At 43.9% G+C, this 15528-nt stretch overlaps 2 protein-coding genes across 2 annotated transcripts in view; one reads left to right on the top strand and one right to left on the bottom strand.

Moving 5' to 3' along the window:
• PAK5 (p21 (RAC1) activated kinase 5) overlaps positions 1-14133 on the bottom strand; it is a 167085-nt gene extending 152952 nt beyond the window's left edge. Inside the window, exon 1 of the mRNA XM_027883530.1 lies at positions 13996-14133. The gene's annotated coding sequence lies outside the window, so the exon portion shown is untranslated. The remainder of the gene's footprint in view (positions 1-13995) is intronic.
• ANKEF1 (ankyrin repeat and EF-hand domain containing 1) lies at positions 78-15528 on the top strand. Its single transcript, XM_027883528.1, has 10 exons — positions 78-154; positions 4289-4675; positions 4974-5173; positions 6466-6615; positions 6959-7082; positions 7955-8762; positions 11336-11562; positions 12784-12929; positions 14089-14223; positions 15255-15528. The coding sequence occupies exons 1-10, from the start codon at positions 79-81 to the stop codon at positions 15378-15380; spliced, it is 2379 nt and encodes a 792-aa protein (XP_027739329.1). The 5' UTR covers position 78; the 3' UTR covers positions 15381-15528.

Consider the following 15528-nt stretch of genomic DNA (forward strand, 5'->3'; position numbering starts at 1 on the left):
CGAGAGGACCGGCCGCGGCTCAGGGACCCGCCGCCTCACGGCTGGCGCCCGCGCGACGCCGTTGCCAAGGAGACGGCCATGGCGGCCATGGCGGGCGCGGAGGCGGGCGGGGGTCCGGCCGGCCCCGGGCTCTCGGAGCCCCGCGGCTCCTCAGGTGAGTGCCCGGCGCTGCCGAGGGGAGCAGCCCCTGCCGGGCTTGGTGGTGAGGGGGCGGCGGGGCGGGGGCCGCCGCCTCCCCAGCGCTGCGGAAGGGTTGTGACGGAGCCGGCGGGCTGTGAGGGCTGAGCGCAGTCTCGCAGGAGGGGGACCCGCGCTGCACAGAGCCGCTGTGCTTCACCGTTTCTAAAGGAAATCCCCCCCGCTGGACATCGCCCCCGCAGTCACCTCAGTTAGTGTGTCTGCACGGACACAGGAGCGAGTCCTTGGCACGTAACACCGCGTGGGTCAACTCCAGCTCTCCAGCATCCTCCCTTTCCAGCAGTTTCCCTCCCGTTAAAGCCAGTCTCCTCCACAGGCCACCCGTTCCTCCGAGTGGCAGCCCGAGGAAAATCAACCAACGCCAGATTTATCCCTTACCTGGCTTCTCCAGGGCCCTGGGCAGGAGCAGCTGCTCACCCTGTTCCTCGCTCCTGGGTGCAGCAGCACCTCATTCCCAACTCCCCAGCAATCCAGGAGCGTGCCTGGAGCCCGGCTCTGCTCCTGGCTGAGGAGCCACCTCCCCTCAGCCCCTGTCCCGGCAGGTGTTGCTCATACACCTGATTGCCAGGTGCTGGCTGGCCCCAGGGCTGCTGGGCAATAGTACATCCCAGTTTGGATGAACGCTGAGGGACTGGAAGTTGCAAGGCAAACTGGAGACAACACGATGCACATGTTTCGGTCTAACCCAGCCACAACCTCGGGACCGCCTTTACGGAGCTCAGGACTGGGCTCTGTTTCCCACAGGGCTGGATCTGGGCTGGAACCTGATGGGAAGTGCCAGTCACTCAGCCCTCAGCTGTTCCTCAGCCCCAGGCAAAGCATTTCTGGAGAATTAACACCAACATGATAGGCCAATTCATGATATTGGAATTCAGTTTTAGACATATTTTGCTGCATCACTCCCATTAAACATTAGTCACAGCCAAAAATCCAGTGCAATTATTCTTATGAAGCTGTAAATATAGTGTGGCACTGTTACCATATTGGTTCCTTTTATACTGACATATAGGGCTCATGCTTATCTCTGTGGCCAGCATGCAAAGGGATTAAATTTAGCAAGTGCTCAGCTATTTTCCCTCACTAAAGATAAAACACGTGAAAATTTTGTTTACTGGTTTGTGAATGGTGATAATTAAAAGGATGTTTTCAACTTGAAATGTTGAAACTGAAAAATGCTGCAAAGTTTTAAGAAGGAGTGACAAGTGCTTCCAGCAGCAGTTGGGCACCAGGCCTTGACAAGAGTCAGAAAGTGAGAGCTCTGGGCATGAGAACTCCCCTCTCTGTCAGTGTACCTCGACCACACCTTGGAAAGCTTTGTGGGAAAAACAGGAATCTGAATAAAATGATTTTTTAAATACTAGGTATGCTGGAAAAAGCATTAATCTGGATTTGAAATGTGTTCATGCTCTCATCCAAAATGATGATACAAGCTGGCAGAATGAAGGTAGCGAGCCTGTTGATGTTTGTCAAGAGATAAAATTGTTGATAAGCAGATCTTAAAGGCCTGGGATTTAAGATTATGACTTCATGAAGCCCTCCCCAGAGCAGGACTGTCTCAAAGCCACACTAATAATGCCTCATTTTCCATAAAAACATCTGTTACAGATTAAGTGATTAAAAAAATCTATGGAATATGTATTGGTGGTAGTATTGCCTAATGAAGATTTGCAAGATCTGTGCTTATACTTACACTTTAGACACCTGAATAATATAATTGTAACTTCATCTGACACTGGATAGAGTTTTCTATTCCACCTGTCTTACTTTGACTCTGCTTCTGTGGAGACTTCCCACAAACCTTGATCCAGTCACTTTCCAGAAATACTGCAAAGAAATCTTAACTGTCACACTTAAAATGTTCCGGTTGCTTTCATGTAAATTGTTGGTTCTTAATGCTTTGAAGCAAAGACTTTAAACTGAGTAGGGTCTCACTGGTGGCTGAATTGTGATAACAACAGACTTCACTGTTGTGATAAAAATAATTTCACTTATGTTTATGGAAGTAATTTTATCCCTATGTGAAGTATTAAAATAATACTGTGATAAGCATCTCAAAAGCACCAGAAAAAAAACTAATCAGGCTGAATTTGGACTAGAATTGTAATGGACTGTGCATTATCCTATGAGCAAAAAAGTGTGCAGGAAGTGTGAGGAGTGCTGTCAGTCTCATGTCCTGCATGGGGCACAGGTTGTAGGGAGCAAGTATTACTTATTTCACTTTCACTGATTTCTCTTTGGAAAACACGGCATCCTGGCTAATTCTGGATGCTTTCACACCAGAGACTGAGTGTAACATTTGTGCAAGGGGCAGCACTGGCACTGTCCTGAATCTCAAGGATAATCCATAAAATAAATCCAAATCCATTTGCAGTGAACATTATATCCACTTGTGCCTTCATGGAATGCTCCTAGCAGGTTTTTGCCAGCTGCAGTTCTGCTCATGTTCTGTGGAATTACTAACCTACTTCCATGGGGGAGAAAGAAGGGAAGAAAAAGCAAGGTTTGGTCTTAAATGAGCTCCTGAAAAAATGTTGTGCGAATTCCAGATGCAAATAATGAATACTGGGAAGAAGGGGTCTAGTTCTTGGAAGTTCCTTAGTGCTGCAGGGTGGTGGGAAATGGAACAAGAACAAGAGAGAGCATTTAAGTTTGTCAGCTCCATCTAAGTATCTTTAAAAAACATTTCTTTTCTGAATTTCAGTGGTCTAAGTACTGTAAGAGCCTTCCCTGCAGTACCTTCCTGCTGCTCCTCCTCAAGGCCCCTGCAGAGTTTACATCACAACCTTCCCTGTGCTCAGAAGCCAGAAAAAACCCTTCCTGTATTGAGGATTTGCTCAGCAATAACTTCCTAACATCTCAGGCTCTAAAAGCCAGGCTCTGTAGGGGACTCTGGTGTTCTGTTCTGTCAGGGCGTTGCTCTGAAGCAGCCTCATTTCTCAGCTCTAAACTTTAGGACTACAGTGCTGCTATAGCTGTAACCCTTGTCAGCAGAATAAAAACCTCTGCATTTATTCCCTGTCACTGGATAAAATTCCAGAAGAGGCATAACATGGTAGGGGTGAAAATGAACAAGCCACAGGCGGCAGATTTAAGTTATTGCTACCTAATGATTTCATTGTGCAGTGTAAGAATATACTTTGTGTACATGATCAGAACGAGGGTTGTGTAAGACCTAAACAGAAAGCAAACCAAAACCCAGCTATTCCCTAATAAGACACTGTTCCTCCACCTTTTTTTGTTGCATGTCTTGTAAGAGTTTGGGAGGATGGGCTGACCCCCCAAGGCTTGCTGAAGCTGATAGGAAGCTTCCCATCCACTTAGGCAAGCTTCAGAAGTGGTCCTTATAATGCCTGACCCATCCCTGACTCTCCAGCCACATGTGCTGGGAGTAGCTAAAAGAGGCTAAAAAAACTTTTAAAAAAAACAACAAACCCAGAATTGAGACAAATCAAAGCTGGTTTCCAGCACTGCATTTTTCTCAAGAAGCAGGTGTTGCTTCACCTGGGGGAACTTTTTCCCAGGCCAGTGCCCCACTCTCTGCATCTTTTTTTCCCCCAAGGTTTTGCTGCAGAGAAATTCAACTTACTCTTTTATGTACGTAGCCTGGCAGGAAGGTCATGCATCAGCTACCAAAAAAAAAAAAGGTGCTCAGGTACTGGTGAGGTGGGTTTAGTATCAATTTTAGTACCAATTTTATGTTTCAGCAAGTACAGAGGACACTGTGTGATTATTTTCCCTTTGAAAATGACAGGTGATCAGCCTCCCCTTAGGCTTCCAAGTAATTGTAGATTATAACAGTTCCTAGAATGGAAAGCAGTTACTCTACAGTTCCTTAATTTTCTCCTTGAAAGAGACTTCTTCAGAACAGTTAGAAGACTAGAAAGAAAAATTTAGCAAGGTGCTACATGGGTTTATATAGTCTCTATATATGCTATTTATAATAAAAGGTAATTAAATTAAAGCTTACTGTTCTGTCAAGATAAAGTGGATATCTTCATGCTGTGAACATAGTTTGATTCCTGGTCTTACTGGCATGTAATTATAATCTCTCATCCCTGGATTACATGTTCTCTCTTCTCTCCCCATGCAGAAATTACTTCCTTGAAAGAAGACAATTTTCCTTATTCCAGGATGTTCCCCGTAGATAGAAGACTTCTAAATTTACAGATCTACAAACTTCTTCAGTGCGTTCACCAGAAAGACAAGAAACAAATAGAAAAGCTGGTCCAGAAGGGATTCCCAAACCTCATCAATTACACAGAGCCTAAGGAAGGATACAGTGCCTTTCACTTGGCCTCCATGAAAAATGACACTGAAATGTGCCGCTTCCTGCTGGAACAGGGAGCTCATCCCAATGTCCACGACGCCATGGGACGCACTCCAGCCATGAGGGCAGCTGAGCTGGGCCACGAGGTGGTTTTGGAGTTATTAGCAAAAGCTAATGCAGACATGACTGCTGTGGATAATGAAGGGAAAGGTGAGCGAGAGGGAGCCCTGTCAGAGCAGGAATACCATAAAACAATCTCTGAATGCTCTACACACCACCCATGTTGTGCCCCACCTGTAGAGAGAAGCTGGGGTTGAGGGTAATCCTTACAGCCCAACAGAAGCCACTGGCCACAACAGCTTTGGTGGAGATGGAAATAACTCCCCCTGAACACTGTAGGCCTTTAAATCACAGGTCTCCCCCAGTACACAGCAGAGAGGTAACTTGTGACTGAGAATCACTTTCCTCTCAGGACCTGCCAAATACTAAATTCCGATTTGCTCCCCAGGTATTTTGTTCTACTGCCTTTCACCTACAAGGCGGCACTTCCACTGCATGCAGATTGCCCTGGAACACGGTGCAGATGTGAACAACTGCACCACTGAGGGGAGGTCTGTGCTGCTGCAAGCCTGTGAGCAAGCTCATGAGATTAAAGAAATGTGCCTGGCTTTCCTGGAGAGAGGAGCGAGTCCCCATGCAAGAGACCCGGTATGAGTATTTCTGTAACTAAGAACACACACAGGAACATAGAATAATAACCAGCTGACTGGTGACCTTAAATCCTCACATTAAGTAATTAAGCAGTGAGAAGGGCTCAACTCTGTGGCCATGCCTATTCCCATCTTCTGGACCACCCTTCTTTTGGAGGAGAGGGATTTAAGTTGTCTCCTGGATCCATGTATCCCGATTTAGATTTTGTGCAAATATTTCACAAAACCAAGCTGGAACTGGGCCAGCTCCTAGAAACTGCAGTTCATTGTACTTCAGTGGAGCAGTGCTGATTTGTACTTTGCCTCAATGTGCCCTTAAGTTTTCTGGGTTCAAATAATATTCACTAAAAGGTGAGTCCAGCCAGGAACAGCCTGATGGGGAATCAAGGCAGGGATGAGAAATTAGAAACTTCTCTCTCTTTTGTATGTCTTAATGACTTACTTGTTTGATTCCTTAATTTAAGAAAGATCTGAAGGACTGAAGCTCTGTTGATAAGAAGATCGAGCTTTTCCTTTATGTTATCCAAAGCTTTTGCTTTGGTTCTGTTTTTGCAGTGTCCTGGTCATATAATAGGAACGGTTTGCTAGGCTGGCAAGGACAGATATCAGGGAAGAATGTTTGGTTCAGTGGAACAAAATCCATGGATCACTGCTCTCTTTGCCCCTCTCTGGAGTGGCACGTATTGCTGCGGGCCAAAGTGATAATAGCAGGTGATCCCTCAGCCAAGATGTGCTGTGGTTTTGGGAAGGTCACCAGATCTGCCAAAGTCAGCCATTGTAAAGAAAATAGGTTCTGCTAAACACAGACATACATCTACACATCATTATCTAGAAAAAGATAAATCATTAATGTGTTAGAGTGTGAACTTTTCCCCACAGAACAGCACTGAAATCCCCTGGTTGCTCTGCCTTCCCCATGGCACTCCTCCAGCCATTGCTCCCTACTTCATAAGCTGAAGTGGTATTTTGTAAATACGCATGAGAACATGCACACAGAATGAAGGATTCCTTAACTAAGGAATTGATTTTCATGGGCACTGTTCAAGGCACTCAAGCTACCAGTGTACTCAAGTTGCTGGGATTTGACTACTCATACCTTAGCAGCACCATGACTTGATTCTTAAAGCTTACCTGCAGTGTCTTTGAAACTATCAGACTTGTCTCCTTTTCCCAGTAAGAGCTAAGAGGAGACTTTCAGATTTATGCCACCTTGCAACAATCAGATCACATCATTCCAGCCTGGATTCGCACAAGGAACAAATCCTGACGTGTTTTCTTGCTGCCTGGCAGGCCACGGGTCGCACGGCTGTGATGGAGGCTGCAAGGGAAGGTGTCGTTGAGGTGGTGCGTGCTCTGCTGGCCAGAGGAGCTGATGTGAACCTGTTTGACTTTGAAAGACACAGTGCTGCACATTTTGCAGCTAAAGGAGGCTTTTTTGAGGTATGGTCATTTGTGGTGTTAAAGCAAAGTCTTGGGGGGGCGGGGGTTGAATCCAGTATCTCAGCTGATCAAAGCGTAATAATCAGCAATCAAAAGCAGTTTCTTTTTAAGTACCACATGAATCCAGCAGTAATAGATAGGCAAGGGTTTCTGTTTCCTCAGTTAAATAGGCATAATACTATAGAAAACATTAATGTTACATGTGCATCGATCAGCTGGACAAGAGAGAGAACTTTGCCGTGTAAAATGGGAATATATCATACGGCATTTATTTGTAAATCGGTCTCACATTTTCCCACCTTAACAAACAGACAAGATCAATGGTGGCACTTTGCTTTTCTAGATCCTGAAGTCTATTTCAGCTTATAATGGAGACTTGAAACTGATTGCCATGAATGGCAACACGCCACTTCACTACGCCGCAGAGGGAGGATTTGCAGATTGCTGCAAGTATATAGGACAGAGAGGTACATTAAAAATAAGTTACTTTGCAACTATCATCTGTATTCTATTTCTGTGCTAAAGGAAAGGTTTCATTTGGGCACCTCTGAAGGACTTTGTCACTCGGGTACCACGTGGTAAAAGTGATTCTCATTAAGAAGTGCCTGACAGAGGCTACTATCTCATGTGGGTGAGAAAACTTTTCTCAAAGAAAGCAGCAGAAACATCAGGGGTTTGTATAACTTCGTATTGGACAGTATTAACTAGTTCTGGTTTTAGTTGGTTTTAGATGTATTTCATTGAAACTTCCAGCAGAAAATGAATTTTTGCTTTGCTGACAGTTTAAAACAAAAACCTCTGCGTAGTCAGGAGGAAAACTCCATGCCCATGGGTATTGAAGCAAACTCCAAAGCAGCTGTGATCCCTTCCTGACTTAATCAGATGACCACAGCACTTCCAGCTTTGATTCAAGAGGACCATGAAAAATCCCATGTTCTGTTCTTGTGATTCAAAGTGATCCATTGCCAAATTGTAATCTTGGGGTATAGAACACTGAGTGATATTTTCATCTTTGTTTCTTCTTAACCTTGCTCACCACTCTAAGTAAAAATGTAAAGTTCCCACTGAACTTCTGCCTTTCTATACATATTCATGAGTGCTTGGATAAAGAGAGCATGGGTTGCTCAGTGCTTCTCCCATGGGGGGAAAAAATATGGACATGAGGCTGACCTTCCAGTTTGGGATCAATGATGTGGTTCCATCTACTATGGCTATTTATAGTTAAAACAGCATAGAATTGCAGACCTGTGGCACTGAGTTGCCTGCACATCACAGGTTTCTTACATGACGTAATTAGGAATTCCACTCCACTATCAGCTAAACTGTGTCCACATTTTAGGCTGTGATCCTACGTGGAAAAACCTGTTACATCAGACCCCACGAGAGGCTGCCAAGAACGCCGGTTTCAAAGCAGCAGTAACAGTTTTGCGTAAAATTGAAAAGGGCTTTAAGAAAACGTTGTCCCCCGACCAAGAGGCCTCTGTCTGGTACCTCAGGCTGTACGACTGGTCCCTGGAGCACGAGGAGTCCCTCCGCAAGGAGTTTGAGACTCTCCTCCAAGAAGATGGGATGGTAGCCAGAGCTGACTTTGTAGCTGTTATTCAGAAGCGGTGGGGCCTGATGGGCGCTGAAGAAATGGAAGCGATTGCCAAAATGCATGAAGTGCCCCCTGACAGGATCGACCTCGACGAGTTTTTTAAAGGCTCCAAATACCTGGAGAAAAACTTTCTCATGTCGTCCTTTGGGCCCAAAGCGAAGAAGCAGAAGAAAGGGGCGAAAGCAAAAGGCAAAAAAGGCCTCCCTGTGCCTGTCTGTGTCATTCCAAAGAGGGAATATCCACGTGGGGAAGAGGGCTTGCCTGTGTACCTGGTTGAGGCTTTTCCAAACATTCCCGCTGAGGAGAGATTTAAACGGGACCACCCCTCTGCCCACCCCGTGCACGACGACCGTGTGTGGTACCTGGAGGAGCCAAGGAAAACGTACATGGATATTAATTACCTCGTCAGGGCAGGAGACATCGTGTCCCTGCAGAAGGCATTTGAGGAGGGTGTGCCAGTAGACATAAAAGACAGATATTACAAAACACCTTTGATGGTTGCGTGTGCTAGTGGGAACATGGTCCTTGTGCAGCTTCTTCTGGAAAAGGGGTAAGTTGATTTCTATTTAATTGCTATGTTGGAAAAGTTTTCAAAAGCATACATTTCCAGTATGCAACAGGTTTGGGGTTTTGCTTAAATAATGTTTATTATTAAGGTTAGTTCCCTATGATCCCAATTCCCAGAGGTTTAGTGTATTATTTTGCACCTTTTACTACCAGGGAAGTGGAAGCACCCAAGAGGTAAGTTCACCAGGCCTGAAATTTTTGGTGTCTGGGCTGTTGACCTTTGGTCAGCTGCAGAGTTCTCTTGGAACTGCTGTTAGTTCATGCCCGTGTCTCAAGGACTGCATCCTCAAAACTGAACACTCAGAGTGGGGTGAATGATTCTGGGGAAATCTGCCTGAAGTGACTTGCCTGAAACCACTGAGGTGATCCTGGACTTCCCTGTTCCACATGCCAAGGCCTTTGCATGCAAATGTTCCAGGCCTTATTTCACTTTCCTCTGCAGCTGAGGCAGCAGGATTTACACCCTGCTGCTATTTAGTCCGTTCCTCCCTTTAGAAGTGCTTCAGCAATTTTGTAGCCTACAGACACACTTGTGAAAAATCTCCATGATGGCTTAAAAATGAAAGCAATTTCAGAAAGATTCAGTCATCCTTGTGTAATAGCATAATCTCTTCCTAATGTCCCACTGCTGTAGTCCTACAGTCATTCACACAAATGCTTAAATGAACATTTTTCAAAGATATTTATGTTAAATTTGTTCTTTACCCATAGATAGAGCTATTTTTAACATTAATATCTCAGGGCAAGTGACTGTGGTTGTTGCTCTGGTTCCTGCAAAGATTAACAGCACGTGGATCTTTACACACCCTGGTAATTACACTGACATTCCTGGAGCATATGGAAAATTGTGTAATGTGTATATTCAGGTTTTCCAAAGATAAAGATGTAAGAGCTACTGAATTAATCTCTACTACTTTTAGCAAGCCTCACTAGACAGCACCGGAGTCACATCATATTTAACAGCGAGACCCAGAAAGGTAATAGCTTAGCTTAAAAAATTAGTACCACTTCTGAGATTTTTAAATTGACAGAAATGAAAATGGAGAGGAAAATTACCAGTAGTGTTTTGCTTTGCATCCCTCAGCAGCATGGACTTTCACTTTGGCATGGGCATTCAAATCCTTTTTACAATACAACCTTTTCAGTACAGTATCACAAACACATACAGAGTGGAAAACAAAACATTTTTTCCAGAACTATAGAAAGTTCCAAGGTTTAAACACAAATTGGTGGTATCTACTTTCTATCTTCCTCCAGAAAGACTCAGAAGTAAATGAAATTTGGGCTAAAGGTAAACTCACTGCTTGAACAGAGAAAACACAAGAATTTTTAAGTCAGTGCTGCCTGTTCCCATTGATCAGTTTTTCTGATAGAATGAAGTCAGAAAAAAGGATTCAGGGGCAGACAGTGTGTGAGTACAGGCATGGAGGTTGGGTTGAGAGAGAAAGTGGAATAACTGGAACAGCTTATCTTAATGAGAAATATAAAGGAAAGGGAGACTGCATACAAATAAACCACAATAGTTTAGCAACTGCAAGATAACAGAGGTAAAAGTCAGGGGTCAGGGGAATTTACTGTGATAAGATCTTGCCAAAGGTAGAATTCTGAAAGAGATTAAAAATTTAACCAAGGAAAGAAAAACAGATGAAACTGTGCATTTTTCTAGACTTCAATATTAATCACCTGACCTGAAGAGCAAAAAATTACCCCTGGAAGCAGCTTCCCCTATAAGTTTTTTTCCCTCTCCCTTCCTCCCTGTCTTTTGGGAAGACAGCAGCTTTTTGTCCATAGAGTAAGTGGGACAGTGACCTTAACTCAGTTCAGGACCTCTGGGGCTGTTAATGCTTTTCTCCTTCATCCATTCATGCCAGCATATTGTAAATATCTCCCCTGAACTAGCCCTTGCATCCTCCAGAGCATCCCGGGTTTAATTTGGCAGCAGAGACAGATCTACTACAGTGACTCAGTAGTGAGAAGGTTCTCCATGCTCAGATTTCTGAGGCAGAGCTTCTGTAACCCATTTGCCAGAGGGAGAAGCCAGTGAACAGAAATGGAGCAGGCAGAGGGCAGCAACACGGAAAGCAAAGAGAGAGCTGAACGTCTTGTGCAGATGAACTCGGCACATCCACACATCAGGCAGCGTTGCCACGTTTCGTAGCACCTGTTCTTGGCCCAGAAACACACTTTTTTGAATTCCTTGATCTGCTCTCTGCCATTCCCAGTGAAGCTGGAGCACAAACACTAACAGCATTTTACAGGACTGAGGTGTCTGAGTGCCGGTTGTTTTTCCTGCACCTGTGAAAACCCCTACCTAGAGGACACTGCTGGCTTGGAGTGGGACACAGTCACCACCCCGACACACTCCTACAATTAATATCCCGTGAGGAGCTCTGTATCAGACACTCAAATGGTTTCAGAGTAGCAATATGAAAACAGCCACTGACATGGAATAGGCCATTGCAGTGGGCAGTTCCCATGGATTGTCCTTGGAGCTGGGGATGTTATTTTAGCCATTAGACAGCTTCACCTGCCACAACTGCTCTTCCTCTTGTGCAGGGCTGATGTAAACATGACAGACAATTTCCTGTGGACTCCTCTGCATCACGCTTGCTCTAACGGACACCTGGATATTGCTGAGGTGCTGGTGGAGGCTGGAGCAGCAGTGGATGCCCTTGGAATAGGCAATACCACCCCACTGATGAGAGCCATCGAGGCCTGCAGGCTGGACATCGTCTACTTTTTAATCACTAGAGGTGCCAACATCCAAATCACAAACAGCAATGGTAAATATCAGTGTCTCCAAAAGAGGCTGTTTCTGTATTAAAAACACTGAGTTCTGGGAACACTTTGTAAAAGCATTCTGAATTTAGGATTGCTATGAGGATCAGGATGAAGGTAACAGGTTCAATTAGTTTTCTACAGTGTGGAATCAGTGCTGTAAATAGTCAGCTTTCCTGGGTTTTATGCATCTAGAAAATAAAGTAACATAATTAATTACCCAATTAAGGAGGCTGTTGCTCCTCAGAAGATACATACAGAGTTATAAGTGGCTTTAATGAAAACATTCTATCTAATTATTATTATTATTTGAGGGAAAATTAGATTTCAGTTGTGGCCGGTGCATACTCTGCCACCCATTTAAATGATTTATTTTTAGGCACAGACAGCTCTGGTTAAAAAATTCCCTGCTGCTCTACATAAATATTACTCCCTGGAAAAACAAATCTGAACTGATACTGAAATGTTGCCTCCTCACAGCAGATCCCTCATTCAGTGTCATTTCCCCTGTTTCCACAGTAATTTAAACAGTTAACATGCATCCCATTTGCAGCTCTTGCTGCAACACAGGAAGAAACATTTCCCCACAGTGAGACTTCCCTTGCCAAAATGCCATCAGGTGAAACCCTGCTAATGGAAGGGATGTATATTCCTTATTTCTGGCACCATGTGGGGGTTCTGATTCACACAGCAGTTCATTCTCACAGATAATTTACAGCCACAGATCTCACAAATCCAGGAGAGGGTTTTTTTTCCTTTATTAAGCACTGGAGGTGTTCAGTCCCATTTAAACCATGGGGCTTTCCCTTGCCACAGCTACAGGAAGGAGACAGCTACAATAACTTGGTCTGCATTCCTAACCTTGTACTGTGCCAGCCCTTTCCTAGTGCTAAACGATCTCAGAGATCAAAATGGCAACCTGCAGGACCAGTATATTAAGCTGCAAATGTCAGGACATTAAGAACAAAACAACTACTCCAAGAATTCCTGCAATATTGGGTTTCAAGGCTCGTTTCTGCAAGGTCTTACTTCTGCAAGTAATGCTGATGACTGCTGGCCCTCACACCAATGTCAGGCACGCTGCTGGCACATGGAATTAATAAAATAATTAATAAAATAGTAGCCAAATTAAATTCGGTTGACTGTACTGTCATTATAAAATTGCAATAACAAGTGCTAAATTTCATTTTCATGGTTTATAGGGATATTTATGTTTTTAACTACAGGAAAGAATGCTCTTGATATTGCCAAAGTATTTGACGATCCTAAAATAATTGATCTGCTCCAAAATCTTCTGGATAATTTGGCAGAACCAGAAGAAGAAGCAAAGGCGGCAAAAGGTGGGAAGCCAAAGTCACCAGAGAAAAAAGAGGTATGAGAGATAGTAACAAAGGATTGATTTGCTAATAGTTAGTAGAGTGCTTCTGTCTTTCTTTGCCACCCATTTCTCCCTAAAGCTACAGATCAGGCTGCTTTGTTAAAGTATTTTCAGATGCCAGTACTTGTTCTACTCAGTACTAGTACTTGTTCATCAATTAAAATTTTGTCTTGCTAATTATACAAACTTCATGATTTCCCCAGACCCACATAAGAATTATTCCCTATATCGCTGACAGGACACAGAAAGATAGTTCCTGTTCTTTTTCCCTCCTCCTGAAGTTGATGATCATCCAGCTCTGTTGTGGTAAACACTGAACAACTGGTAACATAATGTCTTAAAGGGAGCACCTGTTTCTTCACAAGATAAAAGCAAGGCCCTTCAAATGGATAAAAAAGTCTTTTCATTCTGCTAATGGAATTCACTGAGGTGATATCAGGCTTTCTGACTTCCCATTTCAACTGCTAACCTGAGTCCTGTTTCTCAAATCCCACACTGACATTTGCCTGTTGAATTTCTGGGTGCTTTTCCTGCACCCCGCGGGGAGCCTCGAGTACCTCAGCACTGCCCCGGCTCCCGAGCCAACATCAGCCTCCATGACCACGTCCTGGTTGTCTCACTGGGGATGGGACCTTCCTGATTTACCAGTGGCACTTGTTAGTCACACCCAGGACGTTATTTGGGCAGAAAATGCAATTTATCTGCATGGCTGGAAGTGTCCTTCAGCAGTCCTGCCCTGCACACTGTAATGAATATGGCCCAGTAAATGTTGGTTCACCCCTTTCAGAGTGGTTTGAATGCCAGGGACAGCACAGGGCTTTGACAGGCAGGAGGAAGACCGTAGGGGCTTGTTTATTTATCCCCTGCCAGAGGATGGAGTCACCAGCAGTAGGGGGTGATTGTCTTGTGAGTCATAAAGAGCAGTTAATGGTTTGGTGCCCAAGGAGGAGAGGAATTCTTTACCTTTCAAAAATGTTTGCCCTCGCAGTTTTTGGTTTTAAAAAATAATATCAGCTTTAAGAAAAACAGATTCTGAACAGATTAAGAAAAGTCCACTCACAGTAAGGAATTGCAGAAGAGCTTCAGAAGATGCAGGATGTGTGTCTTGCTTCTGAGCACGATGTGTTGGTATAACTGATGACTTCTCTTCCAGTCTCCAGAGGTATCTCTGCCAGCTGTAGAAAAACCTCTTCCTGAAGTGACACTGCGTTCCCGAAAGGCCAGTACTCGGAAGCCCTTGGTAACAAAAGAGAGGAACAAAGATGACATCAGCTTCAAACCCAGAAAAGTAAGTACAGTAGCAAAACATGAGGGCAGTTTCACGTTAATTTAAATGTAGACCTTGCTGAGATCGAAATCCAGAACAATCCATGACTTCACAATGAAATGACTTCACAATTCATCTGCCTTTGAGATGATGTGCCACAAGTTGTGGAGGTGGCCACAGAACAAAGGTAAATGGAAGAGTTCATGAATATGTTTTATATAAATACATATATATTTATATAAAACAAATTAATGTGGAAAACAAGCTCTTATCAGATTTTAAAACAGGGTTAAAGTGGACCCACAGTAAAATATAAATGCAACTACATTCATGGTGTGGATTTTCACACTCTTACTTTTAAAGGATAGGAGTCTGTACATAGGACGAGCACCACCTTCTAACTTGCCTTCTTTATTAGTTATCATATGATGAATTATGCCAATGACAGTTACTGAACTGGACAGATCACAGTACACTAAATATTTACTTCCTAGAGTTAGAATACTGGAAATATAACTCCTCTGTCAGGGACCTGTTAATCCTCACAAATGACTGAGAAACAGATGATTGCAGAGAGTAATTTTTTAAATATTTTTTTTTCTCCTTCAAAAGGAAAAGAAAACCATTTCTGGCTGAGGAGTTGTGCTTGGAGTTTGTTTATCATTTCCCTAACCCTGATTTGTGCTGGTTTCTGCAATGGTCTCAGGGGACTGAGGCTGCATTGCCTGTGACTCTACAGCTAATTACTATTTTTCACTCTCAGGACTGTGGGCCTGAGTCAGTCATTTTAAATAATTACCTTGAAATCTTTCCCACATTATCTGTATCTGAGCCCGTGGCATATTGTAGATTGGAAGTGACAAGAGAATGCCCTGCTTATTCGTACACAAATTGTTGTCACATCTTCTGCTGGGAGGCCACGCTGGTTCTCTCTTATGTCTCAGAGTGCAAAGGAATGCTAGAACACGGCTCAGTTTGGCTCACAGTACCTTCTTAATGTTCCTGTTGCAGAATTCACATCCCAATTCACTACAGATATCTTTATTTTGTAGCTCTGGAGCCCTGATGCTGCAACACTGGAGCTTGTAAAAAAGCAAGAATTCCTCCGCGAACGCGCTGCTATTTGTGGTCACTTAGAAGGCTTTACAACGCTCTTTAACAGAAAATTTAAGGATTAAGCCCACCAGCTGGAAGAAGCTACTTCAGCATGTATTTTTAGGAGACAAAGATCTAAAAGGTTACTCCTCTGCAGGGAAGGAATCATGTGGTGCTCAGTAAATATGTCTCGGTTACGATAAAAGAAAAGCATATCAAGCTTTTCCTCTA

The sequence above is a fragment of the Empidonax traillii genome, unplaced genomic scaffold, assembly GCF_003031625.1.
Source record: "Empidonax traillii isolate 1590-97213 ecotype Southwest subspecies unplaced genomic scaffold, ASM303162v1 scaffold128:size1411021, whole genome shotgun sequence".
Taxonomy (NCBI): Eukaryota; Metazoa; Chordata; class Aves; order Passeriformes; family Tyrannidae; genus Empidonax; species Empidonax traillii.